The sequence below is a fragment of the Diabrotica undecimpunctata genome, chromosome 1, assembly GCF_040954645.1.
Source record: "Diabrotica undecimpunctata isolate CICGRU chromosome 1, icDiaUnde3, whole genome shotgun sequence".
NCBI classification, from domain to species: domain Eukaryota; kingdom Metazoa; phylum Arthropoda; class Insecta; order Coleoptera; family Chrysomelidae; genus Diabrotica; species Diabrotica undecimpunctata.
This window is the reverse complement of record NC_092803.1, coordinates 185,433,152-185,453,044: the sequence shown is the minus strand read 5'-3', so window position 1 is coordinate 185,453,044 and position 19,893 is coordinate 185,433,152. Positions and strand designations below refer to the sequence as shown.

General features: G+C 34.7%; 1 protein-coding gene across 1 annotated transcript in view; it reads right to left on the bottom strand.

The window, feature by feature from the left end:
- Positions 1–19,893, bottom strand: part of l(1)G0289 (plexin domain containing lethal (1) G0289) — a 110,721-nt gene that overhangs the window by 28,515 nt on the left and 62,313 nt on the right. Inside the window, exons 3-4 of the mRNA XM_072520765.1 lie at positions 13,931–14,251; positions 6,711–6,842 (exon numbers count right to left, since the gene is read on the bottom strand). Of these exons, the coding sequence (XP_072376866.1) occupies positions 6,711–6,842; positions 13,931–14,251 (453 nt within the window). The remainder of the gene's footprint in view (positions 1–6,710; positions 6,843–13,930; positions 14,252–19,893) is intronic.

The window sequence follows — 19,893 nt, the reverse complement described above, 5'->3', positions numbered from 1 at the left end:
CAAGTACGTAACACGGAAGTGCCATTCTGGTGAAAACTAGTTGTCTATCAAAAGAGACGATGTCATCTCTCTCTCTCCAGATAATTCACATCTCAAAAAATCAGATTCTCACTGTCCAGTAGGGCTATACCTCGGACAAAAAGGAAGACTGCAGGAAAAACGTGTTTCGTATTTTTATTTTCTGATATGTTCATTACCATTTTCGTCAGTCTAATTATTTATCTTGATATATCAATGTTTTTTATTTCTACTAAAAATTACCAGCCGTGAATATTTGTTAAAAAAAATAGCCGGTATATGGAGATGACTGTTATCAGCGTTTTTTGGGTAGCGTTATTAAGATCAGTCCGAGATATATTATTGGTTTCACTACTGGAATATTGTGTTTTAGGTTTTGCTAGTATACCCACAATAGAAAGAGGGGGAACCGGGTAAATTGTCTTTTTTATGGATGTACTGACAGAGATGGTAAGGGAGGTAGCTCCTTGATCAATGTTCTTTGCGGATAATATCCTGTTAGTGGAGGAGAGTAAAGAAATGTTGGAGGGTTGGAGAAGGGCTATTGAAGAGAAAGAACTTAAGGTTATCAGGTCGAAAACGGAGTATATGTGGTTGGAATGAACAAGAATGGTTGCGGACATCGAATTGCTTGGAGAAAAACTAAGGCGAGTAGGATAATTTAAATACTTTGGTTGGAGGAGGAGATGGAAGGACTTTGTGGCAAATGACTTTAGAGAGAAAAGTTTAAATGAACTAGACACGATGAAAACTTAAAATCAAAAGCTGGAGGATGAACTATATTCATTTTACAAATTCCCAATCGTCAATAGAACCACGTGTAAGCCAAACAGGGTTGTACTGATATACGACCTATGTATCATATAATTTTTTAAAATATTTACTTTTGAAACTGTTAGTGTAAGAATTTCTTGAAATTTAATCATTATATCACAATTAAACTAAACTCTAAAAAATAACACGACCAGTAAATAACTTAACAATAACTAATAACATAAATTATAACACAATATATTAACTTAAAAATCAACACGATACAATTTGAATTTAAAACGCTGGCAAGTTGGAATCTGTAACATGAGAATCTGGCTAGCTTAAGGTAATAAATTATATTTAATAGCCTCTTGACGAATGAGACGGCGAATACCAACACGTGCTCATATTTACTGATGGGAATTTGCTAAATGAATGTACACACATCAAAGAATTGAGAAATGTTTTAGAATAAGCCAAGTCATATAAGCAACTAAATAACCAAGAAAGATCAATATGAATTTATTCCCGAGACAAATGAATAAGAAGACGAAAAAACGCAACAAACACTTCACTGTAGAAATAAAAACGACGTGATTATGAAGATAATGGGCAACAAATATATATAACTACATTGTATTTATTTTGAAAACTACTATAAAAACTTTTATTGCGTGATATTGTTTTTAATGTATTTATATATTTATTATAGACTTATGTTATCTGGAATAACGAGAACTTAATTGATCATTAAAAAACTTTCTACTTCGCATATAATTAATTCTTGCTATTTTAAGAGACATTTTGTTTGTTCAACAGAGAAGGTTATTGAAATTAAAATCTAAAATATGGACATATATTGATTTGAAAATATATAAATGGAAAAATGTGATACTTCGAAAAAAATTGAAAAGAAAAAAAAAATAGATTACGTTGCTTAATCTGCAACTAATAACATAATTTTTCATTAAACTCTAATTATTCTTCTTTCTTTTATAATAGGTTCTACGCACATGTTTTGACCTTCATTTATACATAAAAGATAACAAGGGTCTCAGAGACCGATATGTCAAAAATTATGGCATGTATTTTTAAAACGACATTTATCAGTATTTTTCTTTGTTAATATCGTAATAAAACAATATTTTAAGTATGTTTTAATAAAAATAAATGACAATTTTCCAAAAAAAAACAATTAAAACAAAAAATACATTTTTTCTGAAAGCCTTTTAACTCAATAAAAAATAAAACTCTGTGCTTCAGGTCAAATATTAATATAAAATTAACTAAATATTTCTACAGACCTAGGACCTTTTCACACATCCGATACAGATAGGTGTCAAGTGCTTCAGACACATGAACTTTTTACATTTATAGCAGCTGAATCTTGTTTTTCCTTTTTTTGTTGGATGAACAGTAAAACATCTACCATATGTAGAATTCGTTGGAGCTTGCTCATTGTAGAAAATATTATAAATCTCATTAATTCATCATTCATAAAAACATATGTTTTATCCATTTTAAAATAATAACCCTTGGTGTACTGTACTAATGCAAACCTTTCCAATCCTCTGATGTGTACCTTCGGGTATGGTCTTGATCTCTTCTAGATGCAGCCTTTATCATGTCAATCGAGGCAAAACTCCGTTTATTGTTAAAAGTGGCATATGATAAAAATGTAATATTTGATTATCTAAAGCTAGTTGCAATAGCTGATAAAAGTTGACACCAGTACGTACAATCGACTGATATACATAACACCTAGGGTCAGTTATGTTATTAAACGCTCTCTGATCAATGAGAGGGCCAACGGTATCAGCCGACCTCATACCCCACTCCTAAGAATTTACCTTTAAAATCCATGATTTTTAAAAAAGGGCAGGACACCCAATGTATAAATATGAATGCATTCGCAGAGAAGTTACTCAGTCCTTCACAGGTTATTATAGCGTTGGAAACTCATCCTGCTCAGGCTCTGCCTAATGCCCGTTGCAGTTTTTACACCTGTATTTTACTTCCACTTAAGAATGGAATCTTGACGAAGTGAACTCTTAATTATAGCGTATGTAGAGAGCAAAAAGACACCGAATCATCTAAATTTTCAACGCAGCGATAGATATTCGACTGGGAGCTTCAGTATCTGAGAGATCATGGAGGGAGTAAGTCAGACTCTTTCAACTCGCCTAATAGGTCTCAACAAGAGTCCTAGCTTCTCCAAACAGAAACTAGAATACAACCAAGTAAATCTTCTAATGGAACTGAGTCGAGTTTTTAAATATTTTTCCTAGGAGATTATTTATGGAAAATTACCATTTTTTTATTATTAAAAAAGGCTCTAGCGGTCTTTATTGTTTCTTTTTTCAGTTTTTAGAACAGAAAAATAGAATACTGTTGGTTGAGGCCATAATGACAATATAAAGTTAACACTTTTTAAGTTTTTGAGCGATGCTCATGCGACGGTTTTGTTTTTATCAACATTTAGCAATTTCTGAACAAACTTACCTGCCATACTTTTCATAATCAAAATATTCTACAAAATTATATGGCATGAGTCAACCGATATGCCCACATAAACATTTCTAATAGTGATTTAACGATTACTCATAACGATTTTCTTCACTTTCCCAACGGTGTCATTAGTAGTTGATGTACTGTATATGTATTTAGCACCTACGACTTTTCTATTGGTCCTTTGCGGCACGCGGCCATGTTTCAACCAATAGGCGGCGAGGTGCAAAACATGTACACTCAGGTGCAAAAAAATCGATCCATTCCTTATTTCTTATTTATTTGAAGTTGTATAATTTTAGAAATTAAATTATGTATGTAAATTTAGGTGTACCCTCGTATACGAGAAATAAAGTAATATTTTTAATATTGCTTTTTATATTTCTTAAAATAAATTGGTATTTTTCAGGTTTTTGTCAAAAAGGGTCTGAAGCAAGTAGATATTTATTGAATGTTATTTTTAATTCAACAACCATACTAGTGTAGTGATTTTATTTTCAAAACATGTTATATTTTTATTTAATTATCCTTCCTAAATGTCTCTAACTCCGACAGATGCTGCAAGGGCGGTGACTAGTTCAAGATGGTCGTAGCCAATATTATGCAGCTGAAATGTTGGGTGTTAGTCGATCTTCGGTTCAAAGAGCAGTTCGGCGTTTTAGCGACACCGGTAACTTCACAAGAAGACCAGGATCAGGTCGTAGAAGGGTAACATCCGAAAGAGATGATCGATTTCTGGTCTCATCATGTTTGAGAAATCGGCATCTAACTTCAGTTGAACTGGCAAATCGTCTGAGCGAAGTGAGAAATGTAGATGTAAGCAGATGGACAGTTCGTCGACGACTTGTAGAAGGTAATTTATTATCAAGAAGACCAGCCCTATCTCCAATACTATCCATAGAACATCGCAGAGGTCGCTTTGGTTTTGCAAGAGAACATGAAAACTGGAGTGATGCAGATTGGAACAATGTATACAATGTATTGTTCTCAGATGAGTCGAGATTTTGTCTAAGGTCACCAGACGGCCGATAAAGGGTTTGGAGAAGACACGGAAAGCGAAATTTTCAATGTAATATTGCGGAAAGAATAAATTATCGGGGGGGGGGCTCCGTTATGGTTTGGGCTGGTATCAGTTCAGAAGCCCATACTGATTTATTTATTGTAGATAGAGGTTCTATGACTGCTGCAAGATACATAACAAGTATTTTAGATCAGCATGTGGTACCTTTTGCTCCTTTCATTGGACCTAATTTTATTTTTATGGACGGCAACGCGCGTCTTCACAGTGCTAGAATCGTCAACCAATATATGGAGGAGGTGGAAATTGTTCGTATGAACTGGCCAGCTTGCAGTCCCGATGTCAATCCCATAGAACATCTATTCGATATGATGGGAAGACGTCTTCGAGCACGAGTACCCCGTCCAAACAACTTGGCTGAACTTACAGCGGCTGTTCAAGAAATATGGAACCAATTGGATTAATTTGATATCCAGAGGTTAATTACCTCAATGCCTAGACGTGTACGTACAGGCTGTTATAAGCGCCCGAGGGGAAAACACTAGATATTGATTTATTATCAATGTTTTTCTTAATTTCAGAAAGTTTTGAATATACTTGTATTTTTGAGTTTTGGCGTATGTCTCTATAAATAAATGATTTTTTTGGATATTCTGTAAAAATTATTTTATTCTAACATATACTTTTACATATATACCTGATTTAAAACTAATATCTTCAAAGGTTTTCTTTTTTCAGCAAATAATACCCATGGATCGATTTTTTTGCACCTGAGTGTATATGGAATGTTACTTTGGTGCGAAATTCATATGTCGAATGTTAAATATTAGTAGACCAAAAAAGACGACTTTTTATTAAAATCAGTTATAATAAAAGGACTGATTTTAAAATATTTGTAATGTATGATTAAAGAAAACTAAAACAATACAATAGGAAATAAAACAAAATATATTTAAATAAATAATTATAAAAAATTTTAAATGTTTAAAATGTAATATTTATGCGAAATTGAATGTCCTTCGCCATGTTTAGTACCTAATGAAAGAGTACATTGCTATTTAAAAAAATCCAATTGTTTTTCGTTATTTTTGTATACAGTCGTTATTTACCAAGATATATCCTATATTCCATACATAATTGGAAATAATCAGAAATTATTTATTTAGGGACGGTTTGCCAGGTATTATATGTATAATTAGAGAGCATAATCATAGTTTGGAATCATCTGAAAGCCTTTTATACCTTCGTCCATTGGCTGATACAAAAGAAAAATATTTTTCTTATTTTGACAATGGAATGGAAATTAAAATGCATGCCGCAAAAGATAGACGTCTGGTCAAGACAACATTCAGATAATGATCTCGACCGAAGACTAGAATTCTGTGAAAATATGTCCAATAAAATTAACCAACAGCCCGATTACATAAAAACAATTTGTTTTAGTGACGAAAGTACTTTTTCTCTCAATGGAAATGTTAACACATACAATGTGAGGTATTGGAGTGAAACAAATCCTCAGTATGTGTATCGTAAAACACATACTCAATTTCCAAAAAAAAAAATGTTTGGGCAGGTATTTTGGGAAACCACATAGTTGGGCCTGTTTTTCTCAATACTAACTTAACCGGTGAAGTGTATCTGGAGATGTTACAAAATGCAATTCAACCGTTAATACTTGAAATTCTGGAGAATAAACAAGATGAATTCGGCTACTTGGAAATAACTTTTCAACAAGATGGTGCTTCTGCACACCATTATGGTGCAGTAAGACGTTACCTAGATGAGGAATATCGCGGTAGATGGATTAGATGACGAGATACGAATGGCCAGCTCGGCCACCGGACCTCACACCATTAGATTTTCTGTGGGGATACTTGAAATCTAAAGTTTACGCTACAGTACCCGACAATATTGATATCTTGAAACAATGAATTGTTGAAGAATGTAGGGCAGTTTCCCCCGACACATTTGAATGAGTACTTCAAAAGTTTAGTTTAGAATGAGTTCACCTGTTATGACTAGTTGAGAAACCTACATCTGTTTATTACATCCCTCCAAATTTCACTATTATAACAATAACCGTTTAAAAGATACGAGGTGGAACGGACTTTTGACTAGCACTGTATATGTAAAAAAACAAACGAAAAATTCAAAACGGCTGATAATATAGACATGCGTTGGGGATAAGTGTACCACGGTAACAAAAAAATATAGAAAATAGAATATACGTAATCAGCAAAATTTTAAAAGCTATTTTTTTTAGCAAAGCTCGTATAATACACGGTATAACTTAAAAATCATCGTCGCATTTACTATTTCCTTCGGTGGATAACAACAAAACATTTAAACAATACTTACCGCACCACGCATTCTAATTTCTAATAAATATAATCCAAACAAAAAAATAACTTACCGCCGCTCTTCGATGAGACTGAGACAGAAGTTCGTTGACTTTCACATCGCTACGATTGTTCATGTCCACCCAATAGAAATGCCCAATATTCGGGTCGTCATAGATTGATGTATTGTAGAACAAATTCGGGTCCTGAAATTGAACAACAAAAACGATTAATTGAAAGAAAGTGCGATAAATTTGTTTATCATGGTTCAACCATAAGTTGAAACTGTCTGATACTTTTTAACTTAAATGACTAATTCCCTCAGGGTAGATTGTTTTTACTAAAAAAAAAAAACTTTTCCGTCAGCGATAAAACGATCTATGCGTTTTTCGACGCATAATCGTCACTGCACTCTATCCATGCATAAATCATCTAGCAGGACTCTTCTCCCATTTCCTTTTCTGCCCCGCTCATCTAGATTTTTCTTGGTCTACCTCTTTTCTTTTTGTATGGTGGCCATGTTACATTTGTTTTGGTAGTCTATAGTTTGCTAGTCTTTGGAAAATAATATTTTAGTTATTTCGAACTCTAGACAGAACATTTCAACATTATAGTACATTCAACCAACTTACACCTCTAAACGATTAATGGAATTCGGGAATTCGCACAAAACCTTTCGTTGTACTAAAAGACGCGGTAAACTGCACAAGAGTTCTCCATAATCTTTTTAATTACTTACTTTGTTTAGAATAGTTTTGCCTGTATTATCAGTCAGAGTTAATTTGTATAAAATGAGGAGCAAAAATTCAAATGGAATTTTAAATATTATTGTTTATTTGGCTAATAATGAATGTATAAATATAATGGTTAACCTGCTGTACAATTATTTTGCAAATAACATTATAATAGTGTACTTACTGATTATTTAAATTTATAAATCATCATCATCGTCACTAAATTAACTACCGCTATCATTATGTAAATCTATAATCACTGAATTAATTTCACTAATTTTATTTTACTGGATCAACCACTCTTCTATTAATTTTTCACATTTATTTACAGTTTTGGCCCATATTTGTGGAGTTGCAGTTTTAAGAGCTTCTTGCCACATTTCCTCATTTACAACGTCACTGTATCCACTGCATCCAACGTGATTATCATAATACGTTTTACATATACCCCAGATGTGTTCGATGGGATTAAACTGGCAGTGATACGGCGGTAACCGTAGTACTTGATGTCCATAACTTGGTCAATTTGATCAACTATATATATATATATATATATATATATATATATATATATATATATATATATATATATATATATATATATATATATAAATTGTTGGTTTCTGTTACGTTTCGAAATTTCCAGTAACTCTGATTTTAAGTTGTATTCAGGAAAATTAATATTATTTTTAACTAACCAATTTTTTATATGCTCAGTACGTTCTACGACTGTTTTGGTTGTTTCTTCAAAATCTCCGAATGGTAAGGTGCATTATCTAAAACTATAACTGATGGTTCACTTAGACTAGGTAACAGTTTCTCCTCAAGCCATTCAACAAACATATCTGCATTCATGTTTTCATGGTAATCAGCAGATTTTGTTTTTGAGGAAAAAATTAAATCTGCGTTTTCTATAAAGCCTTCTTTCCCTCCTGCATGAAGAATAATGTGTCTTTTGCCTTCGATATCTGTGTGTTTTATTGATTTTATGTGAAAAATTTAATTATGTTGTGAACCACACTACTTCTTTCGCATAAAAGTATCCTGTTATTTTCTTTGTTAAATTTAAATCCTAAATCTCACAACACTTTCCAAAGGCTAGTCCTCTTAATGTCAGAAACTTGTCTTTCTCTTATTTTGGCCAGTAAAGTACCTAAACTGACATGTTGATGATGTTCGCGTATTCTGTACAAAATATTGCGAATTTAAAATTTTTCTCCATCAGGTAAGTCAATGCTCCTAGAATGTTTACTTGTCTAGAGTTGTTTTCTTGTCTTCGGGATACTCAGTCACAGTAAGATCTTCTTGAGAATCTCTGACAGCCTTCACTACAGTTTTTAGCTTACTTTCACTTATCCCGAGTGCGTCACAAACGCGTTGATTTATAATGACTTTAAAGGTCCACCATTGTCTCTTTCCATGGTAAAATATTTATGCACATTTGTAATTATATCAGCAATATCCAACTTACGTCTAGGTATGATGGTCACTTGAAACTACACGTTTGAATTACAATATACTGAGTTTAGATCAATATGACAGAAACTTTCTAACTGTTGTGCTTGAGAGGTAAAATATAATATAACCGCTTACACAGATCCTAAACACATTAAGCAAATTAGCCTAATGATTAATAGGAATGCCGATTGTATTTTAATTATGTTTGATAAAAAGTTTAGAAATGGTTGGAAACCGTACATAAACAAATTAAAATGTTTACCACAATTATTTTACTTTTAGTACAAGTATATTCATTTGAAACTAAAAAGTTAAATATATTTACCAAAACCCTAACTTTAATCCGTAATCGCAGACGTCTCAGAAACGGTACACTCTAACAGACATATGGTCAATCTAACCACCACTATTTAAATTGACAAAATGTTCTAGTTTACTCAGAAGTAATTTTTAACAAAAATTAAAAGTGATATTTTAGTACTTTGTATATATAGGTACTTTGAATATAAATTATCTTTAGCACGGTAGTATTTGTTTCAGAAAAAAAATTATTAAACAAGTAGGTGAAAGAAATTTACAATAAATAACATTATGCAGGAATACTATTTACTAAAAAAAATTGTAACAAAATATGCAAAACTATGAACAACCGGTTAATGACACATATATTTATTTTATACCTAAAATTTAGCAAAGTGTTAAACATTATGGAGAACACCAGTGCAGTTTGCCGTGCCTTTTACCACAACGAAAGGATTTCTGCGAATTCCGTTAATTCTTTAGAGGTGTAAGTTAAGTTGGTTGAATGTACTTGTATGAAATGATTACAAGCTAAGGTTTGAGAAAAAAAATTGTTTTTTCCTTTGTTTCAATGAATTCAAACATATATAAATATAATATTTTCTTTTAATTTATTCAGATATCAGTAGTTTTGCCTTAATATCATTTACGGTTGTGTGCTCTATAAGGGGAAAAAAGAGGAAGAGTTCTTTATTTTTATAAAAATTTTTAGTTCCTCACGGATACAACAATTTTCAAACAAACCCGATCATGCTTAACGTCACTCTCTAAGAACGTTTCTCATTTCTTGATACAAGCAAACACACAGAAAACCAATTAGCATTGCGACTTAACGAGCTGCAAGTAATAATGAAAGTGAGTAGACAAATTAATTATTTATATCTACTGTAAAAGCCGTTGAAACATTGCAAATCCACCGATCAATGTCAACTGGTCGAGTCTCAAAAGAATTCGAATGATTTAATTCGTTGTAGTTGTTTTTTAGAGTGAAAATAAGGTGCGTTTCGTGTCTAAACACAGATATCATTTCGCATATGTTTGTATACGATTTCAATTTCTTTAACAAGCACTAAAATGTATGAGTTTATGTACGGTTTTTTATCTAAACTAATAAATAAATTTTAAGCATTTAAAATTAGTCCAGTCGTCAGAGACGAAAATGCCACTGAACCTCTAAAAATCATACGAACAAGCTGAATTTTGCCGAGAATGTCACTTTTGGGACCCCAAAACAGTTGCAAAAAAATTTGCCGCCCCTACCCCCGGGCTTTCTTCTAAAATCCCCCTCGTAGGGCAGGAAAACCCGAAAATATCGATTTTAGGATTATAGTTATCGAATAGTTTAAATAAGAAATGTAGCTAAGATAATTTTAACCAAAATGTGTATTAACACTTCTTTTGTAGAATGAACTGTTCTCTCACTGAACCGGACTGAATGAACCGGACGCTTGAAGCGACCGGCGATTTTGAATGTAAGTTACGCAAGCGAAATCAATTTTTTAAGTAAAATTTGTATCAACTCGATGGTAAAAATTCGATATCTTTTGATCAGAGTCTCCTATCGACAACATTCACAATGCATTTTAACAGTGAAGAGTGAAGCTTACGTATACAATTTTTGAATTTAGTCGCAAACAAAGTTTTATTCTTCTTATTCAGATCGTATTTCATCGGCAGCAACTTGAGCGAAAAGAAAAACGAGGAAGACCGAAAACATCATGGCTTAATGAAGTCCAAAAGGCAATATCACAGAGAGATCTACAAGCAATGGGAACCGAAAGGTACAGGACATATTTATATAACAAGACACTACAAAATAGAAAAAGCACAGCTACGTTGGTTGATAGAGAAGTTCAACAGGTTCTTACTGAATAGGTAGATTTGATAAGTATTCAGTTCTTGTGGGTTAGGCTTATAAGTACATACGACTTTGATTTTTCTGGAAGTAAAGGAACAATACTAAACAATGGGTTCCTGTAAAGTTCAATCCTTGCTTCATTTCTTTTTAAAATGTACATCTCGGATCTTCCACAAACCATTTCTTGTCGATTTTGCTATGCTGGCGATAAAATACTTCAAATAATACTGTGATGTGGAAATATTGATGGGAACACAGCACGTAACTGTACATCAATATAGTAGGGCAGACCGGGGTTTGTTGACTTATTTTTTCAATAATTAATTTTTACTGATTTATTTTTTGCAAACTGTTAAATTCAAGTATGTCAGCTGGTTCTATACTCCTTCAGGTATTGTACATACATTTTCAATTTATTCAAGTTCTCCGTGCAAAAAATTTAAAGCTTTTGACTGCCTTGCAACTTAGGTCAAGTAGAATCCGGGTACGGGTTTAGTTGACTAGCGGCCTGGGGTTGGTTGACTCAATATTTTCTTAGTGATATCATAAGGGTAATAATACTGATGCAACTTGAAAACAAATGCAGATTCAATTTTTCACGTTTATTTTGACCATTGGCATTAAAAAAAATCTAACAATTAAAAACGAAATTCACAAATCATCATCTGAATTACAATTGATGCATATGAAATAAGTGATATTACTTTTGTTCGTGCATTTGATCTGAGCCCATCTGCTGCGATCGAGCTTCTTCCAGGAAAAGAAATTTTCTTTAGTTTTCGTGTTTTTTATGTCTTTCTTTTGATTGTATGTTTCTCTTTTATGAGGACCTTTCTTTCGCATTCTGTCTTTCTTCCGTGAGAGCGTATTTTATCGAAGTATCGATTAAAATAGCAGTTTGTCTCTTCTTCCGTGATGTTCTCGAATTTTGTCGAAGACCTGCTTTTGGAAACGGCGTTACTTCTGCAGGGAAAAGCAATATAAAACTTCCAGGTTCTATTTTTGTCGATGCGAGTGTGTTTGCAGACAAATTGTCGTTGACATCCGGGAAATGTTCTAGAATTTTCGGTGGATTCTCCATGATTTTAGCTTGCTCCACTGTTGAAATGTTTCGGTTGTTTTCGGTAGCGTTTCCTTCTTCATTTGCTGGTGTAGGCCTGTCTGTCACATATGATGGCAAGAAGTCACTCTGTGTGAAGATATCTTCATTCAGAGGACATATTCCTGTTTTACTAAACTCATCCACTATATTGGTTGGTCTAGCAGCTGAAGGCAGACTAAATTTTACAATTCCAGGATCATATATGGAAAATGCATTATCTGGATTGTTCACCATCTAGTTATCTAAAGCTGAATTGTAGTATTTTTTTAGGGGTCCGTAAACATTCCTATCTAGAGACTGCAATTTATGCGAGCAGTGCGGAGGAAAAGATAAAACTGTTACTCAGTTTTCCTTACAAATATCTAACGTCTCGACAGAAAGGTTAGATTCAAGGTTGCCGAGCAGCAAAACTATAGGGCACCCCTTAGAACATCTTGTGTGAAACAGAAAATGGTTGACAAATTTCACAAAATGTTCTTTCATCCATCCTGATGGATTCTCCTAGGCTACCGACAGGTGCATCTGTAATAAAGTAGTTCCTGTAGTTTACCGTCAACTTATTAATCCATTGTAAAATGACAACTTAGTTCACAAATTTTGTAAAGATAGTTCAAACACTCCTGACCATGGAGCTGCGCGAAGGCGGAGTCAAATTCACGTAAAGGCAGAAAGGTTCTATTGTAAGTGGAATCATACGGTACACTGATTTCGCATGGAAGTGGGAACTAAACCAAATTTCGTCTACTGCGCCGTGGCCAGGAGTGCTTGCACTATCTCTAACTTCAGTACGTGATAGGATTTGTCGACTAAGTCAATAGAGCCCGATATGGCTTAGTCGATAATTCCATGCGTCACCATGTCACTCCGAGAGCGGTATGCTAGACATGCGTTAACGTATATACGAATAAATCACGTCAAATCAAAGTCAATGTATGTAACCTTTCAAAAATATTCAGTGAAATTTGTGACGAACGATTTTATAGATAATAATACAAAAATTTTGAGAACCGAAGTAATTGCTTACTAAGGATGATTTCAGATTTCTCGTTCTCACCGCCACAAAACACAAGAGACCATAACAGCGATATTGTAAAATGTAGGCGCAAGAGTTTGCAGTTTAGATATTGTGTCTCTACAGGCGATATTTTTTACACATTAGAGGAACTAGAGGCAATTAGTCAACTAACCGCTTTAGTCAACTAGCTCCGGCCTCCCCTATCTATCCATCTTAGTCAACTGGTTTCAAAATTTAATTTGATTCGTAAGACAAAGGTGACAATTAAGTATTACTTTAATTGTCATGTAGTTTGTTAATTATAGCTTTTGCCTTAATTTTTCTATAATATGCTAAATAATCTTTTGGAGGACATTTTGTCACTCTTAGGAATCAAGCAGAGCCTACCTTCTTGTCATTGCGTGGATTTGTGGAATAACAAATGTAATTTTTATCATACGCTATGAAATGGAAAATATAGGAATAAAGAGTGATTGAATAAAGGTTCATGTGGGATTGGTTTTAGGCTGATCATAATGACATTTATGTATGATAGATTAGCAGTCAGTGTTAAAGGCATAGGTGACACTGACAAATTGACTAGAATAGAACTGTATCATGGGACAGTGTTTACAAAATTCACACAGTTGGTACATTACTCGATCTTCGAATATCGACTATTATTAATATTGACTTCGACTAATAATAGTAATTGATGATAAAGGAACTGTAACAGATACAATTCTAATTATTCAAAGAATAAAATATGGGGTTTCACGCTTTGATGCGTTTCTACTACTAAGTACGACATAGGTTTAAACCACAAACTAAACAAAAACAACACTTACCGTTTTGGAACTAGTCACGTTATGCTTGGATAGCGACTCATTGAACTTTTTACCTCCCTCTTCAGTATCCAAATCACTCGGGTTGGCGATACTGAAATTGTCGCCATCGTCTGTATCATTACGAGCTTCTGTTACAATGCTTTTATTTACGCTTACAGTGGTACTAGATTTTTCGTTTGGCTTGATAATTGGATCGACTTGTAGAGGTGGCCGTGTGGTAGATGTTATGTTTAGCCTGATGCCGTGGCCGTTTTCGCCAAGATTTTTAGTAAAGTTTCTTACGGCTGTTTCAATAGTTGATTTCTCTGGTATGGTCACCACCTGTAAAGAAGATAATAGTTTAACACAGTATAATAAGGGATTAATCTTAACATTAAACACACAAATTACGCAAATGATCCAGTAGGTACTTGGTTACAATAAATCACTTGGTTACATATAGATTGACATTGTCAACATCGTTTGTTTATAATGCTGTGTGGATGCTGTAATGGAGACAGTAGGAGTCGCGTCATTCGCAGTAAAAATGAAGCTTTCCATCCAGACTGTCGTCTGATCAGTCAAATTTCCTACATCTGTCATTATCTGGGGCAGCATGTCGTCTATAGGTGTGGGAAAGTTACCTTTTATCGATGGAATTGTAAACACGGACAACACAACAGGACGGCGCAGATTGTCATACCTCAAAAAAAAGTTTAAAATGGATTGAAGACCATGGCATACCACTTCTGGAATGGGTTTCTAACAGTTCCGACTTGTCCCCGACAGAGACTTTGTGGAGCGAAATGAAAAAAACTTTGAGAAAACATCCTTCCAGGTATGTCAAGGAAAATTTGCAAGAAATATGGGATTCGTTCACATTAGAATTTTGTCAGAACTTGGTAAAAACTATGCCCCGAAGAATTGTGGATGTCATTAAAAATAAGGGGGATGTAACTCAGTGGTATTTTGACATTTGTTTTTTGTTAAGAGTATGCGTTTATTTTCCATATTCCATTTTCCATATTCTATGCGTTTTTAAGATTTATTATTATTCTGTTTAATCAATAGTTTTCATTACGTTATAAAATATTTTCTATAATAAGGAAATTCAAAAACGTTGTTCGATGCATTAAAACTTCTAAAATTTACGCTGCGCTTTTATTTTTGTTCTCTATAATATAATTTTCTTATCAATCTAAGGTTGGGCCAACTGATATGGGAAGGGGTTCGATTTTTTAAGGTTTTTTAAAATTAAATTAAGACAATGCAGTTCAACATAGAGCGAAAAACAAAACTTATCAAATGTTATTTCCATATGAGCGTGAAAGTGAATCGCCAGTGACAGTAATCGATTCCGGAAGGCATTCTTTTGACGTCGTCTGTCCATCGTGTAGATTGTTTACCTCTTCTTGTTCTAGCCACATGGCCCGCCCAGTTGCTATTCCGCCATGCTATGCGTTCTGACACCTGTGACGCCTGTCCTTCTTATTTCTTCGTTTCTAGCTCTGTCTCTGAGTGTCAAGCAAGCAAGCAATTTAATTTAACCCAGCCTGTGAGCCTTGTACATCCCTTAAAAATGACACTCGTGTGTTACAATGCCCCAATGCTCCAGATCATCCCTTTCCCCCCTATAGCACTCTGATGTGCGATAGAGGCACAACTATCAATAAAGTGTTTGTTGTGTGGAAGTCCTGGGTACAAGAACTCCAACACGATATCCTATCCCGATCAAAGCAGGTTAGCGTAAGGCGCTCATTTCCTGCTATCTCTGGTGACTTATCATCGAATCTTAAATTGCTTGCTCGGGCCCTAAGTCTCCACTTCGGGCTCGCCCAGTTCGGTGACTTGGCGCCCGAGGATGTGGACCTCTCGTGCCCGGGTTTAGGGTTTTTTGTTAATTTTTGGTCTCTTTCGCCTTTTTATTAGTAGTTTTGTAATTTTTTTTTGAGAGATGTATGAAAAGTAATATCATAAGTCATTATAAAAATTGCCAGTGCTATGTGCTTTATATGTTGGCCAGGATTTGCTGTTTTGATCTTTTGTGCTTCCATCGATGAAAGGCATCATCTTATTATCTCTCGCAGTATCGGGCTTGGGTGGTTCTCTAGCTCAGCAAACTTTGTTCTGGCTTTTTTCCGTCGTGTCTGTCAAGCTTACTTGTTTTAGTTCTCTGAACAGGAACTGCTGCTTGTATCCTCTTTTTGTTTGATTGACTTATGTGTCCTCATGCGAGAGATGCATATGTTATTATTGGAAGTATGATGCTGTTAATTAGTCTTATTTTCGTTTTTAGTCTTAATTTGCTTTTTCGACCTATGAGTCCTCTTATTACTGCTCTGGCTGTGGTTCCTTTTTGGATGGTTTGGTCAACATGTTGCTAGGTATTTTGCTTGTCTTTTTCACTCCACGAGATTGTTTTGTACTGTAAGCTGTTCGTCTGGGGTTTCTCTTCTCTTTTTAAACATGACTGCTTGAGTTTTTTTCATTGGATACTCCATTCTTCTATGTTATCCAATGCTGTCTGTAAGTTGTTTACAGCTTCATCAATGGTTCTGTGTTTAGTCGCAATTGCTGTGTCATCTGCATAAATACTGAGACGTGTTTCTGGTGTTGTTGGAACATCGGCAGTGTATATTGTATACAGTAGAGGTGTCCATAGGAGGCTGCGCTGTGTCCGTAGCTTCTCATTTTGTAAGTAAGTCGAAGTGGTGTCCTGTCGAAGGCTTTACTTGGTCCAGGAAGGCTGCTCTATACTGGTTGCCATTGAATCCAGCTGTTATGTACTCTGTTAGTCTGAGTACTTGTAGTTCGCTGGAGTATTCTGCTCGGAATCCAAACTGAGCTTCTGGGATTACTCCTAACCTGTCTGTTTCTGATTGGAGTCTGCTTAGTATGACTAATTCTACAATTTCGCTGACTGCTGGAAGTCAGAAGCTCTCTGGGCTACTCTGAATTTGGTTACTGTAACTAGTTATTCAGAGATACCGATAGCATTGGTTGAAAACCTAGAAGTAATTGTTTGCCCAAACGTACAGTTCCTAAAATACATTGTCAAGAACAGAGTTTTTGTCAAATAAAACCTTTAATACCAAGGTTTTATTATAAAACCTTTAATACCAAGGTTTTATTTGACAAAAACTCTGTTCTTGACAATGTCAAGAATTTTTTTTTATTTTTTATTTTTCTCGATATTGTTATATTATTTTATTTTTTATTTACAGTTTTTTAACACTGAAACTAAACACACAATTAATCGACCGTCGCGCGTCGACTCGTTCGACACGAGTTTGTAGGCCTCCCTCGTGACGTCAGAGCGCCGTTACTTGTAATCTCGAACACCTGCTTTATTGTTCGCATGACATATTTAAAACAGTTTGGAATCTTTTAGACTAGACAGAAAGCTTTTTCAAACGTTCGGTAACGTCAGCACATCGCCGGTAGAATAGGGATCAGTAGCAGTAGCATGCGAGCGGGTTGACGTAACAATATGTAACAACCATTACAATAAAAAGTTGGTGTTTAGGCTGGAATACATCGAAGAATGTATTCCATTAGATGCTAGGCATCGTATTTTCAACAAAATGTCGCCAATTTGCTGGTTGTGTTCTTAAAAACTTCTTTTATTCCACTGCATGAATGGTATAATTCTACTGCATATTTTTGCTGAGTTGAGTTATTTTTGATATATAGCGGATCGGAACTACTTTCCTTCATATTCTATACAATCGTACAGATCTGCGTTTGTTGCACCCAAATCTATAAGATAGTCATCATAATAACGATACTTCGCCTCCTCTTACAACTCCGCTTGCGTTAAGTACCGCCGAAACATCATTATAATAAAACGTTCTGTATAGAAACGTGTGTTCACTGCGCAGTAAAAATACACTTTATTACACTATTCTAGCAATACATCTTATGTGTAGGTACTTATCCTTGCATTTATGACCGCACAGAATTTCCCATATAATTTAGTGTAATTACGATAATCTGTTTATAAAGATTATTTAGATATTCATCACAAAGAAAGATGTCGAACAATAATAATAATCTATTTAGCTAGTCTATGAATGCTAATGGATCAACCCTGTAAATTTGTACCAATATACATATAAATAAAGCGAATAATTTCGTCTTTATTAAAAATTAAAAATAAAGATAAAACTGTGAAACATACTCCGAAAATTTTGAAAATATATGGACATAATGTAACTGATATTATAATAGTTGATTTAAAGTATGACTATAAAGAAAAAGCCAAGAACGCGATGAGTCGACTGTCAAAAATATGGAAGGACCGCTCTTTATCCAAAAAACTCAAAATGAGACTGGTACGGACACTCGTTTTTTCAATCTTCAGTTACGGTGCCGAAACATGGACAATAAAATCAGAGGATAGGAAAAGGATTGACGCATTCGAAATGTGGTACTGGAGACGAATGCTACGCGTCTCGTGGACGGAGCACAGATTCAATCAGTCGATTCTCGAAGAGCTAAACATTCAGACCAGACTCTCCTCTCAGTGTCTTGCAAATGTTTTAAAGTTTTTTGGCCACATTGCGAGAAGAGACAATGACAACTTAGAAAGACTAATTGTGTGCGGAAACGTAGAAGGACGTAGAGGCCGAGGACGCTCACCTATCCGATGGTCAGATCAAGTACAGAAAGCCACTGGAGAGACGTTTTCCGAGTCCATGAGAGCAGCCCAAAATCGCAAGAGATGGAGAGAATTGACAGCCCGCATTGTAGGAAATCACGATCCTCAGCAATGAGGAAACGACAAGAGAGAGATAAAGAAAAAATGTGGTGAATAGAAAAGAGCATTTATGCAGCAGTAACATTTGCATAGTTTGCTTATTTTATGCAAATAATAGAGTTTTGCATATTTCGGAAAACTGTCATAGGACGAGACCAAGGTTTAAGCAAAACTACCGAACCATCTCTCTCTCTCTCTCTCTCCAATGGCGCTACAGCCCAAATCGAACCTTGGCCTCCTCCATACTATGCCTCCATTGTCGGTCCCGCGCCGATCTTCTCCAGGTTCTCACGTCTAGCAAATTTTGCGCGTCCGCTGCCACTTTATCCTCCCACCTTTTCCGTGGCCTTTCTTTTGGTCTTGCGCTCTGCATTTTACTATCTAAGGCTCTTTTTTGCAATTTTCCGCTCTCCATTCTCACTACATAACCAGCCCATAGAAGTCTCCGAACTGTAACCGAACCATCATTGTTCCATAATTTCATAGAATTCACTCACCGCAAAAGACAAAAGTCGAAACCAACTTAAACACAGATATTACTAAATAATGTAAATTTATTAAAAAATATAAATAAATAAAACGCATTACACAACACCAACATATTTTTTACATCAAAGGATGCAACAATTATACAATTGTTTTACATAAAGTTTCCTGCGTCCTATATTGGCATGCAAAGTATATAATAATGAATTTTTATGTCATGTAACGAATGAAATGTACAAATATGTAACTGGATGTTCGTAACTGTGTTATTTAGATACTTCCTGACACGAGTGTCATTTTTTATGCAGCTATCTATCCATAATAACCAATACACAATGTGTTAATGAATGATTATTTTCATCTTTATATTCTATACGGGCAAAACTACACTGGCTGACAGAGTAGTGGTTACAGAAGGGATCCTCGCCTGTACAGAAAAATGTAAGCAAGCAATGCACTTTGGTTGCATTGTGTTTTGTCTAAATGCTGATGTGATCACATGCCGCATGTAATGAAAAGATCTTCTCCAATACAAAAAGAAGTATACCGAAAGGATGACACCTCCTGAAGTAAAATGTTCCGGAAGCAAACTGAGCCTCCGTTTCGATTTCCAAATGCGGCCTAATTCAAGGGGAATACAAAAACTAAAAAATCGAAAGTCAAAAGGTGAAGATCAAATGTAAATTAACTCGAGAAATATGATCAAGAACCATAAAAATTAAAACAGAAGATCACTATC